This window comes from Perca fluviatilis, chromosome 5 (assembly GCF_010015445.1).
Source record: "Perca fluviatilis chromosome 5, GENO_Pfluv_1.0, whole genome shotgun sequence".
NCBI lineage: Eukaryota > Metazoa > Chordata > Actinopteri > Perciformes > Percidae > Perca > Perca fluviatilis.
Genome location: NC_053116.1, coordinates 29687545 through 29706086, shown reverse-complemented (window position 1 = coordinate 29706086; position 18542 = coordinate 29687545). Strand labels below are relative to the sequence as shown.

Here is an 18542-nt window from a genome sequence, read left to right as displayed (position 1 = left end):
ATGACTTGTACTGACCAGAATTTGACTTAGAGCCACTTAACATGAAAACTAAAAGAGCTTTATGGTTGAAAGAAATATATTATACATGTAATATATAATGACGTGTTCATTCATTTATTCATTTTGATTATTTTTTTTCTTGTTTTGCTCTGGGACACTTTGACATGTGGACAGGAGGGTAGAACAACCAACACCACAATGTATATAGCCAACCTACTATATCACCCAAATTACAGCCACACCTTCACCTTAAACATGAAAAAAACAAACATGCCATGGGACCTTTTAAACAGAGTTTTCAAGTGTTCACTTGGGCCTTGACTCCGGACTTGCATGTCTGGATGTGCTACTTGGGATATAATAACTAAGACTTGCAAAACAATGACTTTGTCTCACCTCTGTATTCTGGAAACCCTAAGCTTACTCCCTGTCTGTGTGCGTGATGTAAACTGCGTCACTTGCTAAAGTAAAGCCTTTATTTGGCAGACCTACCTCTGAATTAAAAGTGACCTACTTCCTTAAAATTGGGTGTACATCAGGAAGTGATCAAGTTCAGAGCCGCTTGCTCGAATGTGGCCTGGTAATTTACCTAAAAATAAAGAAGCACAGAAATTGGTCCTCTAAAAACAATGAATAGTTCCCAGTGGATTACTTTTCTGCTCTTTATTTCTTTATTTGTTCCTGTCAACCGCTTCCCTTGTTTGTTTGTTTTTTACCCTTCCTTTCTTACCCACCGATGCCACATCCACCTTACTTACTGTTTTGTTCCTAGGTGCTTGGCCAGGCCGGGAAGGTGTTGAAAGTATATGCGGATGGTGACCTACGGGTGGCATTTGGAGGCCAGACGTGGACGTTCAACCCAGCGTGCCTCTCGGCCCAGAGCGTGGAGGTGGACGCCAACCTAATGACAGTCGAGAACCCCAACGAATCTGGAAGTAAGGCCTCTGCCGGGACAAGGGGGCTCATCTCTAACACTCCAGCTCCAGCTTTACCTTCTGCATGCATTCATTCATCCTTCCCTGCCCTCATTCCAGCTCTGCCTCTGCCATGCATGCTTTCACATTCAGGCTGCAGCTGTGGCATTCATGGCCACTGTCACAGTCATTCCCTGTCTGTTTTTTTTCAGCAATGTGTGTGCGGGTGTCATTTCTTGAAATGTTCTTCTCTATAGCATGTCATGATCCTGCATGTTGACAGCGAGAGGCTTTGGCAGTACAGCAGACATTTGTCATCATGTCAGAAGTTCCCAGCAGTCTCTTAATCATGACTACATCTGTTCTGTGCATGTGTTCACCTCAGCGGATGGGAGCTTGAGCACAGAGTGATGTGTGTATGTGTGTGTGTTTGTGAATGTGTGTGGTCAGATTACACTGCATGAAGGGGCATTTTGACTCATTCCTGTGGTTTTGCATTAAGCTCAACTAACCCGTGTGTCTGCTATTTTAGCCCTATGGAAGGCTTTGCGACACCATTTCTAATCATATTTTTCAAATTGGACTGATTAAGCTAAATGAATATTTTTTGTCTCTCTTGTCTGTCCTCTTTTCACAACCTTTTCCTCCTCCCTTTTCCCCCCTCTCCATCTGCCTGTTCAGGTACTGTCATCTCAGTGTTGGAGAAGCTGCTCTCTCAGTCCACAGAGCAGGACAATCCCAGCCGGCTGGTCATTGAGGCAGCTCACGGCAGTGCCAACAAAGTGCGGGAGTTGGTACAGAAGTATCCTGACAAGGTTAGTGCCGCACTCCTTCTCTTTGCTGCAGTCCACTGCCCGTTCCAAAAGCTCTTTCCATCAGGACACCAAGACTGGGTGGGGAATTTAAGAGCCAGAGTGACTTAGTAATGCATATAAGGCAAGGGACATGCTGTACACTGGCATTTGCCAGTCTGTCCGATGAAGCTATCAACTCTGGACTAGACCACACATTAATACACACCACTCTAATGTTTCTCAAAACTATTGACTCTGTGCTATTATGCTCCAACACCACACTGTGGTAGAGCATTCTTTCCACTCCTCCTTGTAGAGAATATAGTACTGTATGTAGAATACATGGTATAGGGAATATGTTGCTCTTCTTTTGTTTATACATATTTTTATTCAAGAAAAAGTTGAATTGTTAACAAACATTTGACAACAAACATTTCCCTTAACTTTCTTTTATTATGTTATTAATTGTCATCAACATACCATACCTTGGAACTCAAAACACTGCCTTTTCAGCACTGCGTTGATTATCTTTGTCAAATGCTTCAGATTAAAGTCTGAAATACAGTAGCCCAGAAATTGTTAACCCTATTATGTGTGTGTGTGTGTGTATATATATATATATATATATATATATATATATATATATATATATATATATATATATATATATATATATATATATATATATATATATATATATATGTGTATTTTTAGGTTGATATATATATATATATATATATATATGTATATATATATATATATATATATATGTGTATATATATATATATATATATTAGTAAGAAAAGTCATAACTCGTTGCACTATTAAATTGTAAGCACTTGTTTTGTTATACTACACATCTTCTCTGTGATTACTCCACTACTAATTAGGATTATGTATCAAGTGTATGACAAACGTGCTCAGATTATTTCCAGCCAGTCTATGTTCAGCTCTGATAGTGTCCAGGCTGTCATCACCTCGAATGAATCTTTACCACATTTGTGTTCCTGACAGGTGGATATAAAGAATCAGGGCAAGACTGCACTACAGGTTGCTGCTCACCAAGGCCACATGGAGGTGGTGAAGGCCCTGCTGCAGGCCAACAGCTCCATAGAAGTCAAGGATGAAGATGGAGACACAGCATTGCACTACACTGCCTTCGGGTAAGGACACAAACACAGTTTTCCTGCACACATTTGAGTGTACAAAGGTAACACACACACACACACACACACACACACACACTCACACTCACACTCACACTATGCAGCAGCTCTGCTCCTTGTGGCTTCAGAAAGACCTGGAGACTGACAGATGTACAGCAGAGCTCTTGCCTGTCTCTTTCCTTGTACTGTGATAATCTATTCACAGAAGTGACAGCATTAAACTGTTGCCTAATCAGTCAGCTGCTATATCGCCTCCTCTCACTACATAACACATGCTCAGGAAGTAGAAGAACATTTAACAAAATCTCCTCCGGAATTTATACTTACATATATATAATTTTGTTGGCTTACATGCAAACAAAGTGGCAGGTTTTAAAAAGGATGCTATTTGTGTTACTTAACATACAACCCTTGAACTTTGTGTAGCTCCCAGTAGGTTTTCAGAATAAACGTTGTTGAGATTTTATCTGCTGGTTTGAATTAATTTAATTGAAAGCACTGTTCGGACATGTTGAATCGCTCAATGGAAATGGATGACAGTGAGGATTAATCTGTGTATGTCTTTTTCTGTTTATGGTTTCTTTTGGCTTAGTAATCAGGCAGAGATCACACGGCTGCTGTTGAGCAAGGGGGCAAATGTCAACCTTCTGAACAACTCCATGTGCACGGCGCTCCACATTGCCGTCAACAAGGGCTTTACTGACGTGGTGCGAGTGCTGACCGAACATTCGGCTGACGTCAATCTCCAGGTTAGAAGGTCTAACGTGTTGAATACCTCTGATTGGCCTTTGATTAAAATGTGTTGCCCTGCAAACCCCAGTGAAGCTTTTTGTGTTTAACTCTTTATCATGTTTTCATGTTTTTTGATCCTTACATATTATTTAGCTGCATTAACTGGTGTTGGTTGATTCTGTGGCATAATAAAACAAGTGAAAATCAGCTCTGTGCTGGTGTAGTTTTAGTTGCTGTACAGTGTACTGTTAGCTTTGTAGACATGACATGATTATCCAGTTGCTTACAGTTTTGTCATGTGTGATAAGATAGTCAGGTTCTTTAATGAAATCAATGCTAAAATAGCCTTAGTTGATTTTTTTGTACAGCAATACACCTACTACACAAATACGCTTTTACAGAAAAACAGAATCCAAACATCCATAATATTTTTTTAGTTTCAGGGATCAAGTCATATTCCTATTTTTTACCAACTGTACACCTACTTTACAACCACTGTAAATGGCTTGGTTACCGGTCAGGAGGAGTAAGCTTATGACTTAGAGCAACAACACATTGCCCTTCCAAGCAGTTGTAAACACACATGTTTACATTTATGGTAGTACAGTCATGCTGTGAGGTCAGCATGACTGTGACCCTGCTTCATTTCAGCCCTCATACTCATTAAAGCCATTTAGTGTCTATTTTAGGGCATTTTCCAGACTGTCTAACATGCCTGCAACCAGGCCCCGAATTCACTAACAGCATTTTTTTTCTGCTTGAGTAGTGTTCCTACTCAGCTAAAAACATGGAGTAGCAGCCCACACTTTTTAGTTTGTGCCACATACAAGCAGAATGTACTGCAGCATTCAACACGCTGCTAATATAGATACCAAATTGGTATACATAGTCTAGATTTCAGGATTACAACAAATTCTAGCGAACAAAATCATGTCATGGTTGTAGATTGACACCTTTGTTTTATAGAGGATATTATAGATCTATATATTATATATGTATTATAGATATTCAGTGATTTAATGATGCTGTTTGGAAGACAAAATTGCATTATTTGCTCCTCTGTACTAAGACACTGTTAATCAAGTTTTTCTCTCAATCAGGATTCATATGGGGATACACCGCTCCATGACGCCATTGCTAAAGATTTCCGCAATATCATCGAGATCATGGTCTTGGTGCCCAACATCGACTTCACACAGCAGAACCACAGGGGCTTCAACCTGCTGCATCATGCTGCCCTTAAAGGAAACAAACTGTGAGTACTGATTATAGCCAAAACTTTCTGCAAGTATGTTTTAATGCTTGGTTACGAGTTATGACCCAGGTGCTGCACATATTATAAAAAGTTACATTTCATTTTAAAACCCAAACTTCACTATAGTTGGTATTTTCTTGGAGTCTTCATCTAGCAGGATTAGTAGACCTGCATCTTAAGGTGTAGACACATTTAGCCGAAGAAAAAGCCAAGAAATGAAAACCGGAAATTACGCAACATCTTCTTCTTCTTTGGGAATTTACAGCAGCCGGTGACGGAACATCCCTCCAGCCCTACCCTTTCGCTAGTGAAGTACGCGGCGCAACCAATGGGCGCTACTCTGTGTTGTTGCCCAAGAAATAAAAACCGGCAGCTGATAGGACGAACGAGTCACATGGGTTTGTTTTCTCCAGAAATTCAACACCAGACTGTCATGGTGACCGTTCAGAATACGATCTCATATTGTACTAAAATAGTTCACTGAAACATGTTTCTGAAAACATTTTAAGCGAGAAATAGGCCATGCAGTTGCTGAATCTGTCTTCATTTCAGCTCAACAAAGGTCAGTTTAAAAGATTTCCATCAGATTTTGAGAGACTCTAGTCACCTCATTCCGCTCGTCATTTCCGGGTGAGTCCCGACGGCCCTGCCGCCGACCGAACATGTCAGGTCGGCCAAAATGAAAGCCCCCCAGACTAACGGCGGCACGGGATACACCGAACAGATTTGAATCACTGACCTCGCCAGACTGTCCCACGGCCAATAATCGGCCTGGTGTGTCAGCGCCCTTAAGTCCAATTCATACCAAAGATTCGGAAAAAGATTAAACCGTTTTGGAACGTCGCAGGGAAAGGTTGCAGCAGTCTGAACTGGCCCGTCTCAGCTCGACTCAAGCCAGCTCATGGCGGCGCCTGCGACTCAGTGGTCCCCTAATACTGTATCTGAAGTCTCTTTCCCAAAATTCAGCCTTGGTGCAGAATTACAGCCACTAGAGCCAGTCCCACAATGAGCCCCTAGTCATTCCAGTCTAGCTATTGAGACATACACAGAGAGAGAGACAGAGACAGAGAGAGAGAGACATAGAGTACAGAGACAGAATATATATAGACACAGACAGAGAGAGATAGAGAAGATAGATACATAGAGATATATATAGAGATAGAGAGACATAGATATATATATATATATATATAAGAGAGAGAGAAGAGAGGAAAAAAAAGAAAAAGAGAGAAAAAGGTAAAGAGAAAGAGAAACAAAAAAAAAATAACAAATAAACAAATAAAACAATAAAACAAACACAACACACACACACAAATATAAACACAAAAATATAAAAAAAAAAAAGATGAAGGAGAAGAGAAGAGAAGGGTATAAGGGTAAAGGTGTAATAAATATAAGGAAGGGGGGAACATATATGAAATACACATATATATATATATATGTGTGTGGTGTGTATGTATGTATGTATGTATGTATATATGTATGTATGTATGTATGCACCAAATAAATACAACTGCTTGTCAACAGTGTGCTTCTCTAAGATGCAAGGTGAAAAAATGTACAGAGTGTGATGTCTGTTCTTTTCAGTCTGCTGAGTTGTTTTCAGTGTCTTGGTTAATTTGAATGTTTGTATCTGATGTAAGCCTTAGAAATGATGGTTATGGGCATGTGTGTGGGAATCTCTCTTGTGCGTTCAAATGAGGACTCAAAGGTCAACTCTAAACACTACTGTATCAGTTACAGATAGAGAGCTCATCACCCACACAGCTTCTGCTGCTGTCAGCAGGCTGGCAGGCAAAAATGCAACATTTACTTTTGCACCCTGTTTCCCTACACGTTGACTTGGTCTTTTCCCAAACTACATTTATTGTAGTCATTTTTCAGCAATGCAGAACCAGGGATACATGATTCTGACTGTGTTGGTTTTCGGCTGGTTGCCACTGGAGGTGCTTAATCACAAGCTGAGCATTGACTCTGCACTGACCAGGCAAGCAGAAATGCATCACTGAATGTTCTTATAATGAAAATGTTTCATCCCTCAAACACAACTCTTCTGTCTGGCTCCTTTTTGGTGTGCCAGTGTGTCCTCCTCTGTTCATGTTGCATCACATCAGCACCCACACACCCTGAATAGCCTGGAAATGTAGAGATAATATACCAAAAGTGAATGGTTCCTTTTTTAGAAAGTCCTCAGTAGTACTCAGAATTTATTTTAAAATGATGTTATTAATCAGTTTAAAATCTAAATGTTACGTATTAGCTTATACAAATTATATAATTTATACTTTTTTTTTTATCCCACGACTCAAACCAACCTCAACAGTTATGCAGCTTGTCCTTAGATATAATATTCAAAGACTGTTTACATGGTGCACATCTCGCTATTTTTAGCAGTACAATTAAATCGTTACAGTAAAATGCTTCGAAAACCACCTTAACAGGTGATTTATTTTCATTTTATTGTTTCCAGTGCACTCAAGGTCTTGAATCACATCGATGTAAGGAAGATCACTTTGCTAAGATAAAGAATTTTTTATTTTTTTTTCACCTGTTTGAAAAAAAGATGAAATCCCCTCACAGTACTGAGTTACTTATTATTCACAGTGCACACCATGGTGAGCTTCCTGCTTTTTTGCTCCAGGGCTTTCATGACCTCATATGAACTTTCCTTCCAAAAAAAACCAAAACAATGTAATGGAAAATTGTCCCTGGCTCTTTTTTAAGAGGTGCCATGAAGGAAAGGAAGCAGGAATGAAAAACACTAGCATCACCATACATTTCCTCCCTGAGGCATTGCCACTTCATTCAAGGTTTCAACTGGAGATTTTCATTTCATGTAATTTGATGGATAATATCTTTGAAATTTATATTCCAAAGAGTGGAAGACCTGTTATTGTCGTTAGTAAAGATTTACAGGCTGTGAGTAGATTACCATAGCTTGGTCCTCTGGTTATTGGCCTGCAGACTCCACCATCTACTTATGCCAGTCTGTCAAGTACTAAACTAGTAAACAATGACCGTAAGTCAATCAATTTTTCTTGTCAAAAGAAAATTTGAAGTGCTAAATTGTGACCTACCAACTTCACCTCTTAGAACCAGCCCCCTCACAGCTCATATTATACACAAGTCGAAAAAGATCCTACAGCAAATCTAATTATAGGACGGCCATGTACATGAGTGCCGTGTGTGGACAAAAGTAGACTGAGCAAGGGGAAGAAAAGACAATAACTGCAAGTGAGAGAGGAAAAAGAACGGGAGTGGAGGCCGCAGTAGACAGTCATTTAATAAAAGTCCGATCTGTTCTGGCAAGTGTCATATGTGCAGTGCTGGGAGTTTAGGCTGCACTCTCCAGCACTCATTTAGCTTGACATCAGCTGCTGCGCCAAACGTAGAGACACAGGATTTATAGTGTTCAGGATTGGCTTAGTTCACCAGTTCAGTCGTATATCATCAGTAGGCCTATAGTACGTTTATACAGTGCAGGTGCTGTGTTTGTTGTACAATGTTTTCCTTGTTAGTTCTGGCTAAATTACAATTTTTTTATATACAGTTTAAAGGCATTAGATTGATGGTTAACAAATGTCATCACAGTTTATTTTTGTGGAGTAAATTCAAAACTCTATTTAGAAGTTATAGGTACTAGTGCAGTGCCCGTTTGGAGTGCGTGCCTGTTTGGAACGGGCAGATTGCTTGATTCCCAGTATTTTTTTTCACAACTTTATCTAACTTTGAGTGTGTTTCAATCAGGCGTGGCTTGGCTGCAGCTCATCTAGAGATTAGGCGTGTCACCTTTTTTCGTCTAGACGTCACACATCCAGGTAGTGATGCGGCTCAGCGCATAGCGATGTGCCCCAGGCAAGGGAGGGAGGGAGCTAAGAGCCAGCGGTCTCCTCAGCCTCTGCTCTTAAACAGCGCGTGTTTGTTTGTGCGTGAATGTTTGTACGGCATGTAAGACCTATCTTGGGGGGTGGGTGATATGGGAATGGGTATGGTATGGGCTCGGGAAAAGGACTCTTTATTTTATTCTCATTTATGTTGTATTACTATTGCACAATGTTTGAAACTATTGTCCTGACTTTATACAATAATAATAATAAAAAAATAAAAAAATAAAAAAAAAACAGCGTGTAGATCGGCCGGAGAAAACGACGTACTGGAGAGCCCAAGAGCATGGGCATTCATCTAACGTGTCTGTGTACGATTGTATTTGCATGTAGGGTAGACAGCAATCCGTTTTTGGTGGATGACCACTTTTTGGGCATATGACACTTTTTGGCATATGACACCGGTTGCCGATGAACCACAATCAATGAGCCTTCTAGCTCTAGGGATGCAGCAACTCCCCGCCATCGCTGCTGTACTGCGCATGCGGCGGACCACACACACTCACATAGATTCCTCTCATTTATAGAGAGATTATGAATTTTCCTCCCTATGCTCTTTGCTGTTCATCAACTTTTTATAGCTACCAAAGTACAATCTGTAGCTCTGCCTGGGATTTCCCCCCTAGTTGGTCCATTGATAATTCCTTTACTGTCCTCCGCTTTGAAAGGAAAGATCATCCATAAAAGTAGAGTTTTTGTTTGATGGGACACTGTTTGGAGTTCCTGTGAGCAGCTGTGGCCCTTGATTGTTTTTTGTGACAGAAAGATGAGAATGTTTTGTTTATTCGCATTTTTTTTTCTGAGGAAATGGAAAAAGAAGGCTAGAGGCCAAGTTCACAAACAGTCCTGGGAAAGAAAAGAATCAAGGCAAGAAGCCAGATTTCTTCTGGAGTTTTTCAGCTTGACAGAAGAGGCCAATGGATAGTTAGGATAGAATGGTTAGTCTGTTTACTGTAATTACTTGAAAGGTAAGAATATTTGCTTGAATTTCTCCCAGTTTCCTGTAATCTCACCTCCTCATAGCTTCTATGTTTTTCTCACTTTCACCAGATCCCTTTTGTTCCCCAACAGTTTATTCTATTCTTCCTATTTACTCCAGTCTTTCTGGAGTTACATTGTGCCTTTCGACAGTACAAAGTAAACTGTGTGTGACACAACGGATAGATTTCACAGTATTCTCACTCTCGTAGCTATACATGAAATCAAAATCCTTTTTATTTTTCATTTATTTTGTCACTTCCAGATTTAGAACTTGTACCTTTCTTTTGCTTTGATCAAGCTTTGATCAAGAAGCAAGTTTCAAACAAGCATGATGCAGATTCCCACAAATAACCAAACAATGACTCCAGTCTCCAGAAAAGTCATCGCCAGTGTGTCCGAGATGTCCTCTAGCTGCGTGAAGGAGTGTTTGTACAAAACTGCCCCAAAACGTCAGCCCAAGTCTGAATATTCATGAACACACAGGACTAACGATTATGGAAATAATGCAGAGAAATGAGGCGTAGTGGGCACAAAGGTGACACAACTGACACGGCTGTGTCTACCTCAGATCTGCAAGGGTGAGCTCTTTGGCTAGCCAAGGTGCTCTGGAGCTGACTAAAAAGCAGGAATTTCCCTCTATCAATACCTTCAACGCACACATACACCCACGGAGCTGCATTGCGGGTACAAATGACCTCCAACACAATGTCTCCCCCACAACCTTCATCCCTTTTAATACACCCAGTGGAGATCCCGACCATACTATACATGTACCAAAGCAGCCTAAGCTTTCAGTGGTCAAGCCCTCAGTAATGCATTTGAAATGCATCAGCACTCTGCTGCTAATGAGCCTGTAAACGTTGTCATTTCTTTGTTATCTTAATTAAAGCTGCATTAAAAGGCCCCTTGTTACACTGATGCAAAAATTATTGCATTTCTCATGTTCCATCTACACTACTGGGGGCATTTTACAGCGTAATACAAACCTGATAACACGATCTAGACGCATCATTTAAAAACAGATGGGCAGAGATGGCTCATAATTAATGGCAGTGCATCTGTCATTCAGTCTGATGATTTTGTTAGAAGAAATTATCATACAGTGCCTTGCGAAAGTATTCGGCCCCCTTGAACTTTTCGACCTTTTGCCACATTTCAGGCCTCAAACATAAAGATATAAAACTGTAATTTTTTGTGAAGAATCAACAACAAGTGGGACACAATCATGAAGCGGAACGAAATTTATTGGATATTTCAAACCTTTTAAACAAATAAAAAACTGAAATATTGGGCGTGCAAAATTATTCAGCCCCCTTAAGTTAATACTTTGTAGCGCCACCTTTTGCTGCGATTACAGCTGTAAGTCGCTTGGGGTATGTCTCTATCAGTTTTGCACATCGAGAGACTGACATTTTTGCCCATTCCTTCTTGCAAAACAGCTCGAGCTCAGTGAGGTTGGATGGAGAGCGTTTGTGAACAGCAGTTTTCAGTTCTTTCCACAAATTCTCGATTGGATTCAGGTCTGGACTTTGACTTGGCCATTCTAACACCTGGATATGTTTATTTGTGAACCATTCCATTGTAGATTTTGCTTTATGTTTTGGATCATTGTTGGAAGACAAATCTCCGTCCCAGTCTCAGGTCTTTTGCAGACTCCATCAGGATTTCTTCCAGAATGGTCCTGTATTTGGCTCCATCCATCTTCCCATCAATTTTAACCATCTTCCCTGTCCCTGCTGAAGAAAAGCAGGCCCAAACCATGATGCTGCCACCACCATGTTTGACAGTGGGGATGGTGTGTTCAGGGTGATGAGCTGTGTTGCTTTTACGCCAAACAAAACGTTTTGCATTGTTGCCAAAAAGTTCGATTTTGGTTTCATCTGACCACAGCACCTTCTTCCACATGTTTGGTGTGTCTCCCAGGTGGCTTTTGGCAAACTTTAAACGACACTTTTTATGGATATCTTTAAGAAATGGCTTTCTTCTTGCCACTCTTCCATAAAGGCCAGATTTGTGCAGTATACGACTGATTGTTGTCCTATGGACAGAGTCTCCCACCTCAGCTGTAGATCTCTGCAGTTCATCCAGAGTGATCATGGGCCTCTTGGCTGCATCTCTGATCAGTCTTCTCCTTGTATGAGCTGAAAGTTTAGAGGGACGGCCGGGTCTTCGTAGATTTGCAGTGGTCTGATACTCCTTCCATTTCAATATTATCGCTTGCACAGTGCTCCTTGGGATGTTTAAAGCTTGGGAAATCTTTTTGTATCCAACCGGCTTTAAACTTCCCACAACAGTATCTCGGACCTGCCTGGTGTGTTCCTTGTTCTTCATGATGCTCTCTGCGCTTTACACGGACCTCTGAGACTATCACAGAGCAGGTGCATTTATACGGAGACTTGATTACACACAGGTGGATTCTATTTATCATCATTAGTCATTTAGGTCAACATTGGATCATTCAGAGATCCTCACTGAACTTCTGGAGAGAGTTTGCTGCACTGAAAGTAAAGGGGCTGAATAATTTTGCACGCCCACTTTTTCAGTTTTTTATTTGTTAAAAAAGTTTGAAATAGCCAATGAATTTCGTTCCACTTCATAATTGGGACCCACTTGTTGTTGATTCTTCACAAAAAATTACAGTTTTATATCTTTATGTTTGAGGCCTGAAATGTGGCAAAAGGTCGAAACGTTCAAGGGGGCCGAATACTTTCGCAAGGCACTGTAAAAGGTAAAAAGAAATTGTAAATACAGTCATCTGTGCCCCAGCTGTAAAGTCTCAGTTTGGGTTGTATTTTTCCTTGAATATCACATGTATTGGTTACTCATTGCGTCTGAATTGTATTGATGTTCTGCCCGATTTCTGCACTGTATTTACACCCTCTAGTAGTTTTCTTTATTAATAAGGAGCTGTCTGTCAGTTAAATGATGGAAGTCAAAAAGTTAATGTTAAAGGGAAACGCCCATTTTCAAAATAATTATACATATTATTTCTATTGTCCAAGACGGTCCAAAAATATCTCCCAAATCCAAAAAACTAGAGTGCTAAAACTCAAATGTGTAATGTCCTCAAGTGTAAAGTCTGAGAACTGCTCCATAGACAATGAATTGGGAAAGATGTTATATAAGATGTTATATAAAGCTAGCCTGGTCCTACCAGACTCTGGTACATTTCATTTGTCCAGAGAGTCTGGCCACTCTCCATTTACAAGTGTTAACTTCCTTGAAGGCGGGTACTCTGTTGAAGTTTAAAACTACCACCCCCAACCGGGACCGTCAGACACCGCCTACCAAGAGCCTGGGTCTGTCCGAGGTTTCTTCCCGAGAGGGAGTTTTTCCTCGCCACTGTTGCACTGAATGCTTGCTCTTGGGGGAATTACTGGAATTGTTGGGTCTTTGTAAATTATAGAGTGTGGTCTAGACCTACTCTCTGTAAAGTGTCTTGAGATAACTCTTGTTATGAATTGATACTATAAATAAAATTGAATTGAAATTGAATTGATTTGGATCTGCCCAGAGCCACTCTGGATCTGCCATAACCAATCGCTAACGTTTGGTTGTGACGTCGGCTTAGCATCGCTAGCGTTGGCCTTAGCCAACTCCTTCACCACTAACGGAGCGAGCTGGAAAATCTAACTTTTCCCGAACCCCGTGGAGAGGAGGGCCACAACATCATGGTCACCAACAAAACTCAGCAAAGGTTGTTCTTAACTTCTGGATATTCGGCAGCGTTGCCACAAAAACTTTAAATATATATAATAATTTATTTAAAAAATAAAAAAACATTGTGGGTCCACAAAATCAGTCTCCCTTTCATTGTCTATGGAGCAGCTTCACACTTTGTACTTGATGACATCACAAGTTTGAGAGTTATTTCTCTGGTTTCTAGCTTTGAGAGAGAGTAGCTCATGTTCTGTCCAAGGCCATGGACATAACATAATGCAATTCTTAATTTATGTGGCATTCCCCTTTCAGCTGGGAGCAAAAAGCATCCCTTGTGTGTTGTTCATCAGTCTCCTTCATTCTGATATATTAATCGATCTGAAAAACTGACACCGGCCTTATCTATCAAACCTCAGCAACACCAGTGTGTCTAAATAGTGAAATCCAGCAGAGCTAACATTAAAATTAGCCTTACATTCATAGAAAGGTTGGGTCACGTCGTGCCAAAGCCTTCATGGTGGCATGCCAGCTTCCTGGGTGCTCGCTATGGGCTGTCAGCTTCAATTTCACACGTCATAAAGCAGGCTCAGCTACAGAGCAGAGGACAGTGCAGCCCAGCCTCACACTGCAGCTTCAGCGTACTGCCTGAATCACACAAAATAAGTTGTAATACTCTCACTTTACTGAATGTGGTGACATCCTTCAGAGAACTCCTCACATTAAAGATAACATGCTGTTATCTGACAAAACTAGATGGATGCCAAAACATGATGGGTAAAATGTTTGACCGGGAAAGATTTGAACGTAATGTTCTCAGTTGTGTCGAGCTGTGGGGTGTTGATAGTGATATTCTGTCCATATTATAGCATACTGTGGTTGAATACTGAATATGATGATGGCAAGCTACAAGGATAAAAGTGATCTAATATTAAGGATTAAAGCAACAATTTACCTGTACCACTTTGGGTAGGGGAAGAAAGGGTTAGTTGTACATCAAGAGGTCAGTTGGCTGTGTTTAGTGAGAAGTGGCTGCCTGTTGTGCCTCATTGTTACCTTGTTAGATCGGCTTTTAACCGTTGTACAAGCTGCTGCATTTCTGTCCATGCTTATGTCAAGTACACTGTGGCACAGGATGATATTCTGAGAGGTATATACTCTGTTTAGATTGCAGCGGTGTTATTGTATATGCACTGTCACTGTGTCTCATCAGGTTCATGTATGTAATACTAAGCCTAAATCAAGATATGAGTATGAAAGTGACTTCTTTAATATTTTATGTAGGAACACATTTAATAAGAGAATATTAATATTCGCCTCAACAACAAATATCAGAATCCTTTTCCCTACTACTGGGCACGAGGTAGTTGTGGTAACAACAACATTCAGCAGCCGGCCATTTTTTAAAGTGAGGACTAGTACAGTAAAAAGCACTGGAGCAACTATTACAGATATAGCCATGAGCCTTCAGGAGTGTGAGTCTTGTGTTGTTTGTCCTGGCGGCAGGGCAACAGAGAAGATCCTGGCCAGAGCGCGGCAGCTGGTGGATGTAAAGAAGGAGGACGGCTTCTCTGCACTGCATCTGGCCTCCCTCAACAACCACCGCGATGTCGCCGAGATCCTCATCAAGGAGGTAAGCTGAAGACAGTAACACATCAGAGTCGTTTTAAAATGATTTTGCTGCTGTGTATGCATAGATTAATAGAGAACAGGAGTTGCAGTACAGTACGCAACCACCATAGTTTTATACATTTCATTCACCTCCTCTTCCACAGGGACGCTGCGACATCAACATCCGCAACAACCGGAACCAGACGGCGCTGCAGCTGGCGGTGACGCAGGGCCACATCGACCTGGTGCAGCTGCTGGTGTCCGAGGGCGCCGACGTCAACATGGAGGACGAGGACGGTGACACGGCCATGCACGTTGCCCTCCTCCGCCCGCAGCTGGCCAATGTAATGCTAAGTCCCACCGTGGGAACCAGCAGCACAGAGGAGAGCAGCGAGGGTTGCTCCACATCGCTCTACTGCAGGGTGAGAACAAACGGGGAGGTGGCATGTTGTTTATTTGTTCTTTGAACTTGTTCCTTATTTTCCATTTTAAAGTATTGTTTATTCTAAGGGGAGCAACTAGAGTTGGATTTTTTGTCTGGTTTAGGGGAGAAATGATTAAAAAGCTCAAACTGGCAGATTTTCTTCTGTTAAAGTCGTGATAATATATGTACACATGAAGAAAGTAAGCTTCACTACTTTAGGTCACAAAGCATGCTGACGATATGGCTGCCTACACATACAGGCCACAGCAAATAGTATACATTTTATTTATTCATTCAGGATACTTAATTATGATATTATTATATATGTGATATTATTTTGTGATTATTGACATTACTCACCTCATAATGGGAGGGAGTTATATTGAAACGACAGCTGTTGTGTGATGCATTACCACTGAATTATGGGTATTGTTAGGACTGAATGAGCTGAAGACAGACAACACAACTTTCAAAAGATGTGAACACAATGAAAAGACGTGAAATAACGTCTAAATACTTGAGACTGGTGAGAGTGTAAACAAAAACAGAAGAATGGTTACGCAAATAAAGGACCAAAGGAAGACTACATGAAACATTCAAAGAGGATTAAATATAGATGGAATGATGGGTAAATAGACACTAAAAGGCAGGTAGATTAAGACTAAAAGTGGGGAAAAAAGGATGAATGCATGCAGTTTCAACAGACTCATAGCAAGGTAAATAAAGACTTGATGGATAAGGACGGACCTAATATTGAAGCAGGTAGGGAATGGTAAACAAAAGCAGAGGGAAGGAATGTAAAGGTCTTTGTTTAGTCTACGGCACATGTGTCAAACTCAAGGCCCGCGGGCCAAATCCAGCCCGTTGCAGATTTAGATCCGGCCCGTATATCAATTTGGGTTCACAATACATTTTGGCCCGCATAGTTGTGCGCCAAACCAAAAACACAGGAAAGTGTTTATTTAAACTGCAGCTACCTGACATTCAAAGCAGAATTTGGCAGATTTGCCGACTCTGAGACTCAGAAATTCCCACAGAATTTTCAGGCTGTGAAACAGGTTGTTGTTAAAAAAATAGTTTTGCTAAATTCTATGATGGCTAAGGAACTCTTTTTTGATGACTTCTGTAGGGCTTCACGTCAACAAAAATGTGACAAAAAGCGTAATAAAAAAGGCGGAAAAAGCAACAAATTTACAAAAAGATGACAAATGTCTGAGAAAGCCATAAAAACTACAAAATGTAGGGAAAAAAGCTACCAAAATGTTTTTAAAAAAAGTGACATGCAGTAACAAAATCACGTAGGCCCTCGGTGTGATTCTGTTTTTCCAGTGTGGCCCTCTGGGAAAATGAGTTTGACACCCATGGTCTACTGGGTTGATTTAGTCTTAGCTCTGTTTTTGTTGCCACCAACTCCTGAGGGAAATATCTGGTTCCTTAGCTGCTAAATGCACCACTATGTATACCAGCTAGCTGCTAACTGTGTCTGTCTGCTGTTTGGTGCTGAGCAGGTAGCAGACACTGGGTGTTGCTAAGCCTTTTTCGCAGTGAAGTTGTGGGTCATAAAACCAAAACAATGAGCTGAAAGATACTAAAATGCTTTAGTAGAGCTGAGGGGAACTGCAGAGTTACGTGGTAATTCTCTGTGGAGTTATCACTACGAGCAACACCTCTCACTTACAGTATATTTAGTAATCTAACCCATTGCTAATTTACAAAAAAGTATTCATTAGAGCAGCTTTAAACACCTGCAATGTAACATTGTAACTGTATCCACCCGCTGCTGAAGATCAGAATTATAATGTCACAGCATCCCTTTTAATCGCCGTCACGCTTGTCAGAGAGCCATTTACTCACAAGAACTAGTTTAATATTCCTCGTTAAGAGACCTTGACACCATGCTTTGTGCAGCACTTTTTATATGACTGTTACATCAGTTGTTGTTAATATCATTGCACCAATGAAGTACGTCCTTTCCAGTCTACATGACCGCAAACACTGCAGCTCCACTCAACATCCTGGGCACCTGCCAAGCGCGCGCACACACACACACACACACACACACACACACACACACACACACACACACACACACACACACACACACACACACACACACACACACACACACACACACACACACACACACACACCATGAAGGTGGCTAGACTTAAGTGCTCAGGGCTGTTTTGGTCATTATTGTTAGCAGATGAGTTATTGGGAGAGTTCTTCAGTGCTGATTACATTTGGGTTTATGTATCAGCCTTAGCTGGATCGCACTGGTTTTTACCTCCATTTCCTTTTTTTGTGCTCACTATAATCTCTGTCCTTGACTAAGTTTTTAATGTATTCTCAACTACTATTTCCACAAGATCCGTTCTTAGCCTTAATGAGAGTATGTGTGTTTGTGGAGGTCTACCTCAAAATCGTGTTTGTTTTGACTGCAACTTCTCTCTTGTTCTGTCTTTCCCCTCCTCTCTTCCCATTGTCATCCTGTGTATCCACAGCTGAGCGCTTCAGGTCTTCTGGGGAATATCGAGCTGAGTGTTGGCGCAGCTATCGCTTGTTTTCTAGCGCAGGAAGGGGCCGACATCAACTACGCCAACCACAAGGGAAAGAGTCCCCTGGACCTGGTGGCAGACAGCACCATTCTGCAGCTCATCAAGAGCTTTTCTGAGAAACACAGGTAGATGTCTGTAAAAGCAGTGCCAACATCCATAATGCCTTTGGATAATAATATTACTAAAAAGGTTGGATTGATAAACCAAAGAATAGATTTTTAACGCCACGTTCATACTGCTGTGTTTAAAACTGCTGATGCCTTTTTTTTTTTTTATTACATGCAAGTGAACTAGAATGTATAGAGGAACAGAAATCCGCTGCTACAGAAAAAAGCTTTAGAGATGAAACACTGCTGTGTGCTGTCTATCAGGTTGCAGCGTCTGCAGGCCATCACTTGTGGACAGGGCCTGAGCAGCGCCAGCCTGCGGCGGGTCCACACTACGCCTAACACCATGACCAACCTGGTTCTTCCCACACCGCCAGGGCCCAGCGAATGCCTCATCTGCTCCGAGCTGGCTCTGCTGGTTCTCTTCTGCCCCTGCCAGCACAGCGTGGCCTGTGAAGG

General features: G+C 41.2%; 1 protein-coding gene across 6 annotated transcripts in view; it reads left to right on the top strand.

Moving 5' to 3' along the window:
- mib2 (MIB E3 ubiquitin protein ligase 2) overlaps positions 1 to 18542 on the top strand; it is a 49122-nt gene that overhangs the window by 25824 nt on the left and 4756 nt on the right. For all 6 annotated transcript variants that reach the window (XM_039801705.1, XM_039801703.1, XM_039801706.1 and 3 more), the window contains 9 exons: positions 773 to 935; positions 1596 to 1729; positions 2723 to 2871; positions 3467 to 3623; positions 4707 to 4861; positions 14890 to 15016; positions 15159 to 15416; positions 17923 to 18101; positions 18348 to 18541. In XM_039801705.1, coding sequence (XP_039657639.1) covers positions 773 to 935; positions 1596 to 1729; positions 2723 to 2871; positions 3467 to 3623; positions 4707 to 4861; positions 14890 to 15016; positions 15159 to 15416; positions 17923 to 18101; positions 18348 to 18541 — 1516 coding nt within the window. The remainder of the gene's footprint in view (positions 1 to 772; positions 936 to 1595; positions 1730 to 2722; positions 2872 to 3466; positions 3624 to 4706; positions 4862 to 14889; positions 15017 to 15158; positions 15417 to 17922; positions 18102 to 18347; position 18542) is intronic.